Source organism: Lytechinus variegatus, chromosome 1 (assembly GCF_018143015.1).
Source record: "Lytechinus variegatus isolate NC3 chromosome 1, Lvar_3.0, whole genome shotgun sequence".
Taxonomy (NCBI): domain Eukaryota; kingdom Metazoa; phylum Echinodermata; class Echinoidea; order Temnopleuroida; family Toxopneustidae; genus Lytechinus; species Lytechinus variegatus.
In genome coordinates this window covers 25,577,159-25,593,509 of record NC_054740.1, presented here as the reverse complement: position 1 = coordinate 25,593,509, position 16,351 = coordinate 25,577,159, and the positions used below count along the sequence as shown (strand labels likewise).

The 16,351-nt window shown below is 36.4% G+C and overlaps 1 protein-coding gene across 3 annotated transcripts; it reads right to left on the bottom strand.

Annotated features, from left to right (window-relative positions):
* Nucleotides 1–485: 485 nt before the first annotated feature.
* Nucleotides 486–16,105, bottom strand: LOC121410133 (ankyrin repeat domain-containing protein 10-like). 3 transcript variants are annotated; one of them, XM_041602023.1, is made up of 5 exons: nt 15,744–16,105; nt 14,092–14,244; nt 13,456–13,547; nt 11,749–11,963; nt 486–2,768 (listed from the first exon to the last, which is right to left on the bottom strand). In XM_041602023.1, exons 1-5 carry the CDS (start codon nt 15,942–15,944, stop codon nt 2,290–2,292), a joined length of 1,140 nt encoding a protein of 379 aa, XP_041457957.1. In that variant the 5' UTR covers nt 15,945–16,105; the 3' UTR covers nt 486–2,289. The 3 variants fall into 3 exon arrangements, with proteins under 3 accessions (XP_041457957.1, XP_041457965.1, XP_041457973.1); XM_041602031.1 differs by lacking the exon at nt 486–2,768 and adding an exon at nt 4,785–5,604; XM_041602039.1 differs by lacking the exon at nt 486–2,768 and adding an exon at nt 9,863–10,329.
* Between the last annotated feature and the right edge of the window lie 246 nt (nt 16,106–16,351).

The following is a 16,351-nucleotide window of genomic DNA, read 5'->3' as shown; positions in this document are numbered from 1 at the left end:
AGACAACTTTTGAAACTCATACAGTTAACTTTGTTTGAGGGTGATCATACTTTTAGGCTTTCACCAACCTTCAATTTTGAGACAATAAATAGGCCTACAGATCAGGGCTCAATCTTATAGTTACGATTGATCCGATCAACCTCAACTATGTGGAAATCCATTAATGTAATAGTTTTTTTCTACTGGAAATTAGCACAATATCCTTTGTAAACAAAGAGAAGCACACTGACTTTTTAATAAAATTATGATGTATACATCATATATAGTAAATATTTTGAACAAACATGTGTTTTCGATGTTGACGTTGCTGGTTTCCATAGTTGTGGTCGATTGGATCAATCGTAACTCTTGGTAAGACAGGGGTCTGATAACAAGTCTAAATCCTGTATCCACGGAGATAAAATACTGTAACATAGAGCTGAACAATTCAATGATAGTAAAGAGTACCAAAGTGATGTCACAAAAAACATTTTTGCATTTCAGTGTTTTAGATACCACATTCAGGGGCAGCGGGGGCTTTACAAAACGTAAAAAATCACCATCTGGGGCCCGTTGTATAAAACTTTGCGATGAAAAAAGCTGGTTTTTCAATGACATAATTTTGTTTGCCAGAGTTTTTGTTTATTTGCCATATTTTATGGCAAAATGCAACGGACCCAATTATGATTTTTTGCACGGTCAGCACCCTCCCCCACTTTCGGCTCAGCCCCTGCACTTTCAAAACTATTCCGCGGCCTCTGATATTTTTGTAGAGCATGATCAAATACCCCCACAACCCAAATTTGGTAGGAATCGGTACATGGGGGCTCTAATAGATATGACCTTATGAATACATAAGCCCCATTGAAATCAGTGTATTATTTGCCAGGTTCTATACAAGTTGACTTCAATGGGTGTTCATGAGGTCTAAGTAAGTCCCCCATAGACCGATTCCCATCGAATTTTGGAAGTGGGTGTTTCTCATCATGCCCTGCTGAGGTATGGTATAAAAAAAATGCTGAAATGCAAAAAAAAAGTTTTTTGTGACGTTATCGCTTCGGTACTCTATTGTATACAATTAATCATGAAGATCTGCCCCATAACCAAGCGCTAATTATCAGTTGATAAAAGCTTGCCAATAAGGTTGGTTAGTGATATAAAGAAATAATTTTTTGAAATTAATGATTTGTGCACCGAGCAGAACAGAAGTGGTGCACTCAAACAAAATATAGAACACATCAACATGAGGCAATTCGATCCCCCATAATACTTTCTCTGATGGGTGTTTCATAAAGCTGTTCGTAAGTCAAGATCGACTTTAAGAACGGCTGGTGATCCTTTCTTGTAGTAAATGGTATATTCATTGGCGATGGTTATTCGCATAAGAAAAGTTCACCAGTCGTTCTTGATGTCGCTCTTAACTCAAGAAAGGTTATAAAACAGCCCCCTGGACATATTTCTACACATTAAGAATTGACTGTGATAAACGAACTTGCAGTACATTGTGAACAGTTAAAATAAACATTCATCTTCAAAAGACTAATCATAAATTTATTGTTCATTGCCTTTGAGATACTGCATATGGAACAATAAGAACACTTCATTCTTTGGATAAGCCTAGAGTATGAAAGGCTAGAAAACATATAAAAATATAAGCACAGCAAGCACCAGTATTCAACAATCCTTAAGTTTATGCAATAATAGTATAATGCATAGACACTAAAAAGAAAACCTACTCATTTACAAAACACACTGCAATGTACACATTCTTTTACAGAACATAAGTATTTTCCACAAGGATATCAGTTAGAAATGGATTCTAAAAAGTAGAAAAACAAGCTAGAATGTCCCCATTTTGCTAAAAAAAAAAATTAAGTACAAATGTTGCAAAAAGTAGGAGTTACTTTTGATTCAAAAGAGCCGTCCATATTTATATCATAAAAAAAACAAGGTAGATTAAAAATTGCAGCAGTTTACCCTAAACAATAAGTTAGACTTCTTAAAACCAAATGTACAAATAAAACAATTCTACAAGGTCTACAAGGTAAATCCTTCTTTAGCCAACTTTCATTTAAGTCAAACAACCACTTCGGAGCAATTTGCCCAAATTACATACAGTACTGCACCCCCCCCCCCCTCCCCTTAATAGTATGTTTTGATACCAGTACCAGCGTTATCTTCAAGGGACTCCATAATTCCTTACAAATAAGATTCATCCAAACCATTTTAGTTCAAAATTACCCTTAAGATGCACAACTATCCATAATGAATGGGTGTCTGCTTATTGAAGTCAAGATGCGTTCACATTCATCAATAGGCATGTCCACACAGGTAGGAGTCGTAACTATTATACATAGTCTCCAAGGTGGTATCATACCCTACACTCTGTTCTACCATGGCATTATGCTCCATGACACCCGTAGACATTGTGTGAATGCAGTTTTCGCTCAATCTTACAGCACGTCTATCATCGTTTTCTGAATATCCATTCACACCATGAGCGTTACGGTATTCGCTAGATTCCTCAGTGACCATTTCTATGGAGCTAGATTCCTCGTATCCTGATTGCATAGGCTTTCTAGAGTACACGGGTTGGCAGCACGGTACCACGGTACCATAGTCCTGTGCCAGTTCCTGGTCCAGCTCTTTAGATCCATTCACGGAACCACCATTAGAATAGGTACCGTTCACGCCATTTTGTATATGATGTCCTGCAACAGTACTACAGGTTCCCACTCCAAGGCTTGTCATAGGGTTACACATAAGGGATGACGGTGGATGTTCATGCTCTGTGCAAACAAAAATCACAAGACACGGGAAAAACAAACCACAGACCGGTTCAAAATAACATAACAAGAATGACATGCAAATCACAGGAATTACAAGACAACATGCATGCACAAAAATGGGTAATAAATATTACTTTAAAAAAATGGTACAACTTTTTGAGTTCATGTTAAAATACGAAAGGTTGTACATCAAAGGCAAAAGGGGAAAAAGAGCCCTGGGAACTCAAAAATGAGCCGTAGAAGATCCCCATCCAATGCCATGTTTTATCCAATGTGGCAGATATAGGCAGTAAGCTGTGAAAAGTAGCCGCCAAAAATAAAAAAATAATTGTTTGTCTGAAAGGCATACAGAATAAATGTGAACATGTAGGCATGAATAATAGTGCCTTGTGGTACTCCCTGTCCCACTTTAGAAAAAAATATCAAAAGTGAAAGAGGGCTTTAATTGCTAGTAACCGAAGGCCATGGCATCAACCCTCTTATTGGCCATGGATATTTGTGTGCCCTTTTAGTATTATTCCCATCATGCTGTGGTGTAGGAATGTGCTATGTAGATCTATAAGACAAGAGCCCTTATCAAATATATACTGTACATTTGGCGTGTTTCTACAGAGAATCATTAAAAGTGGTTTTGAAAACGGTATCATCCTTTATAAACCAACCTGTTTCTACAGAGCGAATAATGAACTCACATTCTGTGTCGCAAATATTGTGTCAAACGCAAATCTAAAAATTCAACTTATGTATGACCTCGCAATGCATTGTGTTAAGTCAGCTTTCGAGATCGAAAAGGCAAAATACACCATGAAATGGCCTTTTGGGTTCACGCACTTTTGCTAAACACGATACGCTTTTTCGCTGTGTTTCTACAGAAAATTTCAACATGGCAAACACAGCAATAACCACCTCCCAGAGGTGGTTAAGAGAAACCGTATTTTCCACTTGTCAATAAAAGTGCCCCCCCCCCCGGTTTAAATTCTGCAAATAATGCATGGTGGGTGAGCTTAAAATTGAGGGGGACAGCATAAGGGAAAACTACACACCAGTTCCCATTATTTGTTTCTTCCACCTGAATTTATGATTCTTTTTCTAACCTAAGAAATTTGATAAACAAACACACCCATAGTAAAGAAGGGCAGTAGGTGTCCAAATGAACAGAATACTTTGTCACACACTACCAACACTTTGCACACTGTTGCAGAAATCAAAGAGCAGTCCATTTTAGGACCATACATTACAAATGTCAGGTACAGAAAATGATTCCACGACATTTGCTCCCGCGATACTGCTCCTTTATGGCCCGAATTCACAAAGGTGGTTTTGAAAACCCACGGTTGAGTCCATGGTTATGCAGATTTCCTGTATAAATTACGCTTAATTTAGCGCGTATCGGGCGCGTGTATAAAACATGTCCAATGCTGATGCGCGCATTTGTTATAGTGCGCCAAATTGACGCATGTTACCATGGTTAGATGAGCTATTTATTTATGAGTCCACTGTTTGAAGAGTGGACTCATGAATAAAATTAAAAGCAGTGGACTCGTGAATAAAATAGCGTATCTATACATGGTAATAGGCGTCAATTTGGCGCACTGTAACAAATGCGCGCATCAGCATTGGACATGTTTTATACACGCGCCCGATACGCGCTAAATTAAGCGTAATTAAAGGAAACCAAAACCTGAGAAGAGAAGCAATCTTATTGTAAAGAGTAAAATGACAGGAACAATTTTTAAAAAGTTTGATCAAAATCGGTTATGAAATAAGCAAGTTATGGACATTTAAAAAGTCTTGTTGTACTTTCTATGGGGATCCTCAAATTGGCAAACGTGCTTCAAAATGGCTGATTTTGTGGACAACCCCATAGAAAGTACAAGAATTTTCAAACTCACATAACTTGCTTATTTCATAACCAATTTTGATGAAACTTTTTTTAAATTGTTCCTCTCATTTTACTCTTTCCAGTAAGATTGCTTCTCGTCTTGGGTTTTGGTTTCCTTTAATTCAGTAAATCTGCATAAACCATGGACTCAACCATGGGTTTTCAAAACCACCTTTGTGAATTCGGGCCTATAAATTCCACACACTTATCAAAACCCTGGATGTAGTACATAACACATCCTACCCTAAAACTGCCCTACTGCAACCCTAACCCTACATCTTAGACAAAATAAAGCCAAAAAGCAATCTGTCACAGGAGCAAATATCATGTCAACTATCAAAATAAGAGCATAAAAAAATACAGTGGAATATTTTACAGGTCCTAGAATTGCTGGAAATCTATTGTAATCTTAATATACATTTGAAACTGTATTTAACAGGGTAAAACGTTCTGAGATTAAATCAGAAATAGAATTTTCAAATAAAGAGGTAATAAATTTTAAAGAATCTGGGAGTACAGTTTGTTAGAGATAGTGGCCACTAAGAGCCCTACACTTCGGAACTGGTGTTGGTACATAGCATTCCATCCAATAATCCCTATTCCTGTGATCTGGATGAGTTGTTGGAGTAACACTTGAGTCCCTGCCACAAGATCTGACAGGAAGTTGATGACCAAGTCTTTGCTGACCTTCAACCGCTTCAGAACACATGTTCTCAGTATGTTCATCTGACTTATCTCTTGTTACAGACTGGGTATCCTGAAGACAAGATGGAAGGCTGGAGTCCTTTTCAACCGCCATGTCTTCAACGGTCTCAGGATGAATAGAATAACTGTTCATATGATGGTGTAAAGTTGATGATCCCACCGCTGCCACCTGAGTGATGTCAGGACCGTCGGTGCCCATCATCTGGTCTAGTTGTCTTGCAGAATGGTTGCTTCCAGCATGTGATACTCCTGTGAGAGTACATTGGAAACCCAGTATAAAAAAGGTCTCCTGTCAAAGTCAGAGACTAGTTGGCTTTCATAGACTATTCAACACTATTTGGGTGTCTATATATTACAGGTGTTGTAAATCAGCCCGAATGGAATATTTTTAAGACCACCAGACCACATACAAAGTTTGGTATATTCCCCTTCTCAAGTGGTACAGGCATTATTTCATTTGCATAGCATAGTAAACCAAAGAATGTCTCTAGGTTGGGTAACTGGAAGTTATTCAGCTTTGTTCTAGAGTGCAGCGCATGAAAAAAACAAATCTAGACTTATAATCTACTCTCCATGGATAGAATGATAAATCATAATAAGTGAATTGATTTTACTTATATGGTGCAGTCTTTACCAAACATAATTTCAGCATATATGGTGTGTAAAACATGCAAGCCAAGTAAAATTGTCCAAACTGCATTATTACTTGTACATGGACAGTTGGACACACTTCAAGAAAATACATCTACATGTAGATTGTACGACTCTCACCACAAGTGTAGTGGTGACGGTCGTTACACTCAAGTATGGTTAAAAACAGAACAGCAGTATTTTAATTTACATGAACATCTCAAACATCATATCCCTCGCTGGCTCTTTATGAATCTGAATACAAATACAAAGTACATCCTGACAACAATAAGACTTCTGCATGTGACTATATACAGACCAATTTTCCATTCAAAATGACATGAGAAGAAAACACTCTATCAAATGATATGACCACAAATCGATTGTGGACAATTACAATGTAGGTGGCCTTAAAAGAAATGTTTAAAGCCAAAATGCAACAGGCACTTAAAGAACATTTCAGGGCTACCCTTTGTCCAAAGGTTTGGAATTCATGCCAACCTGGTTAAAATAGCTGGGAAAATTCAAGGAATCTTCATTTGCACAAGAACACATTCCAAGTGTTCATAAACTCATGCATAGACAGCTTTATGAAACAGACAAGTTGAGAATAAATATCAACACATGTAGCTGTGCACAGCTGTAAAAAGACAAATTTGAGCAGTCATCACTGCAATAATAACCTTCACCTATACTTATAAGCAAATGCAGATGGAGTACCGGTATTAGATATACATGTAGCTAAACAAATACACAATGTTTGCATGCAATTGATGATAATGATGAATTGGGTCAACACAGAAGATTCAATGTTAAATTAGATGCTAGCTAGCTGGTATTTGGTGGTTTCAAGTTGACCTTTCATTATTCTCGTTGGACCAATTTTTTTATCAGCACAGCATCAAAACAAAGATAAGGCTGGTCTATAGACAAAGACAAGTCCCACTTGCTCTCAGACCATAGTAATAGCATCGTGACAGTCCTGCGGCTGCCGTGGTTTGCCTTCAGTATGTCTTCACAGTGGTTTTCAAATTTATCCCAGTGCTTGTCGTGAGATGGCGTCACCGCCATAAACCAGCTATTGTATAAATGCAGTCACAGTAAGAGTTACCTCGGCACAGTCCTGAGATGAATTACACATATCCATTCACACTGTAGTGGGTCATTTGTATTACCTCCCTTCAAAAAAATACATGCCGGATTGTCACCCAGTGATTGAACCCGATATAACCAGAAACCACTCATCTTAATATAGGGGAAGGCGGGGTAAGTTGAGCATAGGGGCAAGTTGAGCCACCAGCCCCAGGCCAATAATGAATGAGTCAGAAATTGTGGTGGTGTCATGTATTGAAGACCCATAGCATAACCTCTAACCCCATCACATTGTTTTCAACTTTGAAACAAAAAGTATTTTTTTAGAGGGAAAAATATGAATTTCAGCCAAAAAAGTAAAAAAGAGTGTGAAATAGATAAGTGCTTTATAAACACACACGTCTTTGAATATAATAAAGACATGATAACAACATTATTAGTCCAGGTATGGATCTTCATTCTTGTCATAGTCTTTTATATGATGGATGCATAATAAATGTGTGGATACAAAATTATCGCACTAAGTTCGGACTGGGGTAAGTTGAGCCAAACAGCATGGGGCAAGTTGAGCCATGGTAATTCTTATGGTAATGTATCTTGAAAAACAAACAAACCATAAAAATCTATTGAAATGCTGGCTGAAAGGAGCAAATTTACATGACTGCTCTTTTCCTTTTAAAGGATGTTAGTATTTATAGAGAATTAGCAAGTGAAAGACTTTAAACAAAAAATTGACATGCTGGTTCTCCCCTCATACATTTTGTACATAGTTTTTGTGGCTCAACTTACCCCAGAAGGTGGCTCAAACTTACCCCATATATGGGGCAAGTTGAGCCATTTGACATCGTTTTTTTCGAAGGTCACGATGACTTTCAGTGTGGGGATAGAAAGTTATATATAGGTGGAAAATATTTCAGAAGAATCAAATTTCAAGGCAAGGTACTTATTTCGACAAGATTATTAATCATATCAATTCTAACATGCAAAAAGCAAAAACTGTCACAACTTACCCTGCCTTCCCCTACAGATCAGTGCCTGAAACGCATGTCTGCTTGATAGATACTCCACCAAAACATTATTTTCATTTTTTTGTTTATTGCTTCTAGTCAGAATTGCAACATCAATTGATATGCAAAATATTCAAATTTCATCAAATTTATAATCCACATAACAACAAAATTGACTTGAATCAATTGGTAGCCTTTTTTCTGGTCCAATTTATACAACCCTTTGCAGGGAACGTAAAGAAACCCAAAAGTGGTCTATCCAGGTGTTGTGCGTTCATACTGAAGGCAAACCATGGCAGCCGCGGGACTGTCACGAGCTCTTTCTATGGTCTGAGAGTAATAGTTTGTTGCAAGTTTATAGCAAGGCAAGGTTTTCCGTGATAGATTGTCATGTACCCGAGCATCCATACTGAGGGCAACACTGCTACAGTCTTGGGACAGTTGCGGGACTAAAGCGGTGTTTTAGGCAGCTGTGAGGACAGTATTGATGTCAAGCTATCAATATTCTGATTTGGAATATTCTTTGAACTCAGATTAGGTGCTGGAAGGAAATAAAAAATGTGATTCCAAATCCAGCATCAGCACTTGCTAAGCCAACATCAGTCTTGACATCACCCATTGCGGCATGCTGGATTGAAATTCCTTAATCAAGATGCATGTTGGTCCTCTAAAGCTGCGAGATGTGCAATTGTTTCACAGTGTAAGTAGGTGAAAGGTTCATGATATACACACCACGTAAGTGAATTGTGCATTGCAATTATAAAACCTTATGTTGCCATACATGTACATTAAGTTCAGGCACATTCAAATAATTGGAATATAAAATTCCATATAAATCAAATAATACTGTCACATCTGCCAACAACAAATGACTATTGGTGTAATAAATACTCAAAAAATAAATATGCATAATACACTTCTAATAAAAACATACAAAATTTAGTACAGATATTGCACAAGTTGTGATGGGCCGTGTCAGCCTTATAGAAAAAGAAACAAGGAATGTGTGAGATAGAAAGAAAGATGATAATTTACAAGCACAGTTGATAGAAATCATGTAGGAAAATCATGGCAGGGTTGATTGACAGAAAAATATAGTAGTGTTTGTACAATTCTTAAATCTTTTCCTTGAAGAATTGCTTGGACTTGGAGTCCTATAAGACTTAATTGAGACTTGATTTAAATGAGTAATATAAGCCTGTTCACAGTAGTAAACTGCACAGGAACAGTAAAAGGTCATTTGAGATAAACCATGAAGGTGGTTCTTCAAGTCACTGACATAGGCATTTGTGAATTCATAACTATTCATGTACTCCTAACAAAATATTGTTTTCATCACATCCAAGCTGAAGAGTAAAAAAAAATTCATTATCCCTGTACTTGACAGTAGCCCAAACAACAGTGTAATGTGCCACAAGCAGACAATAAAACAAACAGATTTCCATTTTTTTTCTTATAATATAATTTGGCTTATAAAACACTGTTAACTTGTTGTTATGTGAAAGTGAATACAAAATCTTTCATCTGCATGATCTAAATGTAGATTTGACTACTAAACAGCTGCAAAATATAAGTGCATAGCTGTGAGTTATCTCTTTGGAATCTTGGTGACATGAGAACATATTTGGTTTATGAAATGCAGTAAATAAAGTTTGATTCTATAATAAATGAATTCCTGGAATTATTTCACTTTTCTTCAGAATATAGAAAAAATGAGGAGGAATATAGTAAAAATAATAGGGAGGAAAATGATAATACTAATAAAAGAAGGGAGGAGTAGAAGATAAATAGTAGAAAGTGAAGATGAAAAGGAGGAGACAGTCTTACATGCTGATCACTTGCTAAAACAAAATCGAATCTAATGATCATTGCTCTCACGATCAATTTGATCACATTTATAAGTGGCAACTCTACATGTGTGTTCCATTCCAGAGGGGACGTGCGGATAAATAATTCAAAACGATCCTGCCCACACGCAGTCATATACAGAATGGTTGAAACTTCCAGTGGTCTTCTTTGGGGATTCTTTTTGGAAGTACAGCAACAGAGGGCAGCAGAGCTTTATCTTCAGCCATCTCACATGAAGCAAACTTGGTGAAGTCTTCTGCTTCCATCTCATCTTCTTCCAGTGTTTTGATGGCAAGACTTTCATCGCCATGAAGCTTGGTCAGATCAGGTCGGGTTTGAGTTGGGGTTGGATCGTACTGCATTAAGGGTGCTGTGACGTCGCTGTGTGACTGGGCAGCTGTGTCCGTAGTTGGCAGGCAGATTGAAGAAATAAGGGAGGAGCAAGATTGAACCTTTAACTCCTTTGCAAATGTAATATTGCAGAACTCCAATGTGCTGTACATACAGGAACAGTCAAACCTACTCTAAAACTTGTCTTCACTTAAAAATAAAAACACTTTCATTCATCTGAAAAATCCAAGTCTGAATTATTGTCTTTTCTTACTTTCTACCACTGTCTCCAAGAATAAGATTAAACACACTACAAATTTCCCTATTCACATTTCAAAAAGAGAAAAATTACAAGATATTTTTTTGGGGAGGGGAGGCTTCTGCAAGATAAAACAACTACTTCTGCAAGGTAAAACAGAAAGAGAGAGAGAGATTGTGGTGGAGGTCATCTGGATCTCTAAATAGGTTGTAAATCAATTTTAACCCGTCAGTATAACAGGCTAAACAAAGTGTTATTTCTTATCTGAAATACACCACACTCTAATAGTGATCCAAACAGCAGTTCAAGGGCCCTAATCGGAGTTAAGGGGACAGAGACCCCCTCTTATTTCAAATATGAGACCCTTTTATAATTAGCCCCTAATTCTGCTATTACTTACATGTATGGAAACAATCAATTTACAATTTGTGAACAAATTTTCGGCATTACTCCTATGTGTTTAAGATCATCTAATTACACGTATATTTCATGACAAGACTGAACACAGTAACTGATACATGTAGGTTTCTTAACCCTTTGAACCCTGAATTAATTTGGACGGTCATGACCCTCACCCTGAATTATTTACAGATGTCAAGCTAATCAGCACAATGAAATAATACAGGACATTTGAAATAAATGATCTCCTATTCTCATGATTCGACCACAGCCATTCAAGCGGCACCTTAGGCCACTGGTACCCAGCCTGGCTTGGCTGATGTTGTGTAGCTTCCCGAACTAGCAATAATCTCAAATTTTGTCTCAAAATCAATGCTTTGAAGGAGGTAAAATTCGCCAATAGTTTACGCATAGTCCGTATCAGTGTATTATCGCATGAGCCTCCTTGGTATATTTTGCCCATTATCAAAGGCTAAAACCTCACAACTGAAAGCCATTTATCAAAGAAATTATAAACTGAAGTTATCGACCAAATATCTCCAAGATGGTGTCATTCTTAAAAAGGTCACCCGACATCCAAAACCCTAGCTTTTTTGAGTCACATGATTTGAAGCCAGTATGCCAGCTTTTAGGGTATATGCACGTTCATGGTGAAGCCGTTTTTGGCTTTTCAGGTTCAAAGGGTTAAAAGGGATGTTGTCGAGGACTACCTTGTCCCAAGTCATGTGTAAAAAACTTTCTATGGGAAAAAGTCTTCTCAAGCAGCTACATGACTCGATACCATCAGGCCTCGACTACATATCGTTTCTGAATGCATATTATACCCACCATTTTCAACCTTCGGTCTCTTGGCTGAGTCCATGTCTGGCTCCGATTCCTCACCGGGTTGCATTCTCTTACGTCTTCCATTCATACAGGTCATGTGATCAGTCATATGATTGGTCAGGTGACTGTCACCACCAGCACTGAAGTACTCTATACACCGAGATTGCTGATTCTGGATGGCTAGGTCCATGACGGTAGCTCCTATACTACTTCGAAGACTTCACAGACATTATAGAGAAAAAAGAAAATAGGACCACTTTGTCATTTCACCAATTATCACTAGTTGTATACTTTAAGCTGGAAGAAATGTATAACATACAGAATCCATCAAATCAGATCTATTCATTCCAGGGGGAAAATTACACAAGAGATCAGGGTGATTTTGCAACCAAAATTCTAGAAAAAAAAGCCCTCAAAAATCTCCTTTCACTGCAATTTTAAAGCTTTAAATGATACAAATTCATACAGGTTTTGAAAAGTAGTGCCCCAAAAAAGTCCCCACAGAAAACTAACATTATTTTAACTTGATGCACTAAATTGAAAGACACAAATCCAGTCAATAGTACTTAGAAAAGTGTAAATTTAGATCAAATTGATGAGTTCAATATATGGCTAGCATATTCACATGAAAATGCAGATTTCTTGCGGATTAATGGATCAATGATGGATCAATATTGCTGAATGTGCCTGCCTTCTGAAACCGTGTTGCATCTTTTATCCAGTTTAATGCTCCATTTATATTAATTACATGTAATCCATTATACTCCACTAAAATTCCACTACCTATTCAAAAATAAACTGAATACATCGTTTTGGTGTTGATCATGCATATTAAAATAGTATATTTTATTATCTTACTTCTTAATTTGCTCAATTTTACAATCCGTTTATGCCACATATGAGAGAGTGGATCAAAGTCTGAATTCAAATTTGAACTGTATCATAATTACACCCACAAAGAAAAGTGTTACGAATACAATTTACCGAATCAATAAAAAAGTGGTATAAAAAGAGGTAGTGATTGTGCAGAAACCAACACAATACAGGAAAATAATGGAAAGGCAAACAGTTAAGAGGCAAAAGATGCTACAGTGTACCTTCATATTCTTATGGGTGGGGCTCAAAAGCTGTCTTGTTGTTTCTACTCCTTACAAAACTACTTCTACTACAAGTACTAATACATGTATTACTATTACTACTACTACTAAGTACTAAAACTACTATAGTGTACTTCTACTACTACTACTACTACTACTACTACTCTTACTACTCCTACTACTACTACTACTACTACTACGACTACTGCTACTGCTGCTGCTGCTGCTATTGCTGCTTCTACTACATACATTGATGCAATTATTAATACTCCTACTATTTTGACAACCGCTAAGAATTCATATTGTGCAATTTCTATTTGTATATACTCAACTGTGCATTACAGTAAAAATAGATAAAATAATTAGAATAAATACACAAAAGTATGATTAAGTTCTAATAATTAGTGGAAAAGGGAAGCCTACTATCTCTACAAATTATATAACAAAAAAGTGACTTCTTTGATACTCTCTTGAAAAGGTAGGTTTTTAGTTTAGTTTTGAAAAAGGTCTTTGTAACTTGCATGAAGTACATGTATAATCATGTTCAGTATCAGCTCACAAAATCAGATAAAAGAAGGGATTAAAGCCTTTTATAGAGGAAGATTATAATTACCTTAAATCAGCACCATGTTGCCTGAGTATATGTAGACATTCAACACTACCACATCGTACAGCCTTATGAGCTGCTGTCTCTCCCATATGATCCTATATCAAACAAAACAACACTTCAAATTCTTCCACAAACCATCACATTCTTCTTGAACACTAAATCATTCCTCAAACTCAAAACATGTCTTTCACTATACTAGTATTTCAAAACCTCCAAGGAAAATTCTTAAAATAAAATTCCTATTCAAACTTTCAACTGAAAAATATATTACACATACATGTATGGTGTAATATTTTTCATAATGAATAAAAGGACATGTTGCTTTTAAAATCCTTAAATTCATCAATAATGAGAAATGGGAATTCTACAAACGTATATAAGTGCCAAGTACAGCTTCAATTTTTGAGTAAACTTACTAAAAAGTCTTTATCAATTGTAAATCTTGACAGCACTCACATTGTAAATCAAGACAAATCTAATACCTAAAATGTATAAAGTCTTTAACAAAACTAATTTTAAAATGAAATGTAAATGCAACACTGCATTATAACTTTCAAAAATGCGAGCCTACATGTACATAATATTTGATTCATTGATAGCCAGCAACATGTACCGTAACTGGTTGGCAGGGAGTTATACCTGTGCATTGATGGAGATGCCATTTCGAGTGAGCCATGTCAGGCAAGCCATTTGTCCCTCTAAAGCCGCTACATGAGCTAGAGTTAGACCAGTTCCATGGGTAGCAATATCACAGGGTAGACCAGCTTTCACCAACATCTCTAAACACTCGACCTAAAACAATAAGTAGCAAGAAAATTTACCATTATTGTTAGTATTGTTTAGTTGCATGAGAGACAAGAGTTGACATAAAAACAGTGGATGTGTACTGAATCATTCAGTCTGAATGTACATTAGACAATACTTGATAGACCCCATCTTACAAAGAGTTACAATTGATCGGATTAACCTCAACTTGATGGTAATCAATGTCATAAATTTTTGTACAGGAAATTTGCACAAAGGCCTTTGCAAACAAAGAGCACACCAAATTTTCAAGAAGAGATGGATCTATGAATATACTTGTACAGCAAAGGCTCTATTTCATTTTTGAATTTATATTTTGAATAAACATGCAGCTAAGATGTTCCCATTGCTGGCTGTCCATAGTTGTGGTTGATTTGGTCAATTGCAACTCTCCGTATAGAGATGGGTCCCTGATAATAGTCCATTTCATCAGATAAAACTTGCACAACCACACTTTTCTCTTCACTCTTACTTTAGGTTCAGTAATATCAACACTATGCAATGCAAATGTCAGGGTCGGGCTCAATTGCAAGGTAATTAATCAATTATGTAATCAATTACATTTTTTTAGTAATTGTATTTGAAATTTTGAAAGGAAAAGTAATTGTAATTGCAATTGAAAAAAATATAATTTGACTTCAATTAGTTGCTGCCAATCTCCGAAGAATGGAGGAAGGAAATCTACAACTCAAGTACAAGTACTGTTAATTACTTTTATCAAATTCAATTACTTTAAAATACTAAGTAAACTTACTTCATTTATTATTTAATTTCATCACCTTTTTCCTGTCAACTGCTTCAGCAGCAAAGAGTGTAATAGGCAGAATCCATGCTCTTAATATAATACCTTCATCTTGTCATTTTCTCTTTCACTTAGATTTATGTTGAAATTGGTGTTGCTAGTACATACAGAATACAAATCTATTTCATCTATTTCATAGAAAGTAATTAAAATTGTAATTGACAAAATTGGTAATTTCAATCGAAAAAAATGGAATAATTGTACAGTGTAACTGTTACCAGTATGGTAATTGAAGTATTATAGAGCCAAATCTTGGTAAAGGTCTTAACTGGACCTTCAGTTTCACTTGACAATGACAATGAGAAATTTAAATTAAATTTCATATAGGCCCTAATTATAAAAAGAAATAGTGAGTGAACGACATCATCAGTATCCTAGCTCATTTGCATACCAAGCAGGATGCGAATAAAACCATGAAAACTGTTTTGTAAAATTAAGCGAAACTTTAAAATGTCATAACTTTCTTATTTTTCCATGTTGACTTTTGAATTTGATTTTGAAATTTGATAACATTTTCAGTGTTAGTACACAATGTTGGATTTTTCTCTTTTTAATTCAAATAAATAAACATTTTGTTGAATGTTGGGGTGGACTTGTCCTTTAGACCTTTAATTTAACATCAGATCGTTGTGTAATTAATACAGTTGAATTTCCATTCCTTTGTTTAATAGCAAACGATGAGTACCTTTCCGTTGTGAGCAGCCCAGTGTGCGGGTGTCCAACCGAAGAGAGGATCCTGAATGGAAGCATCGCACACAGACATCACTGCCTCGCCGAGCAGGCCCGCCAGAGCACAGAGATCCCCATCACGACATGCACGGTGAAGAGGAAACGATTGAAGCAGATCTTCAGCGCCACATAAATCTCTCTTGAATTCGGTCTCCATCACCTTCGTCGCACGATTATTCTAGCTTATTCAAAAAAATGAATGCAGGCCTTTCTCCTCGTGTTTATCTTGATTTGAGGACTCAAAGACAAAGTATCTTCTGGAGTGAAAAGATGATTTCAGTCCCGGCCCGGGTATTCCCCGCTATGTCACGCCTGGCATCGAATGCTTTGTTGTTTTGTAAATAAAATTGAGAGCGCGCCAACTTACAATTACAGAACGCAGTTGGCGCCAAGCATTATTTTGAAGTCGAGCTGTGGTCCTCAGAAATAATTATTATGTTGATTTAAATCAATAGAGAAAAATCAGACAATCAAAATGCTGAAAACTTCATCAAATCAGATGTAAAATAAGAAGATTATGACATTTTAAATTTTACTTATTTTTCACATAATAGTTATACGCAC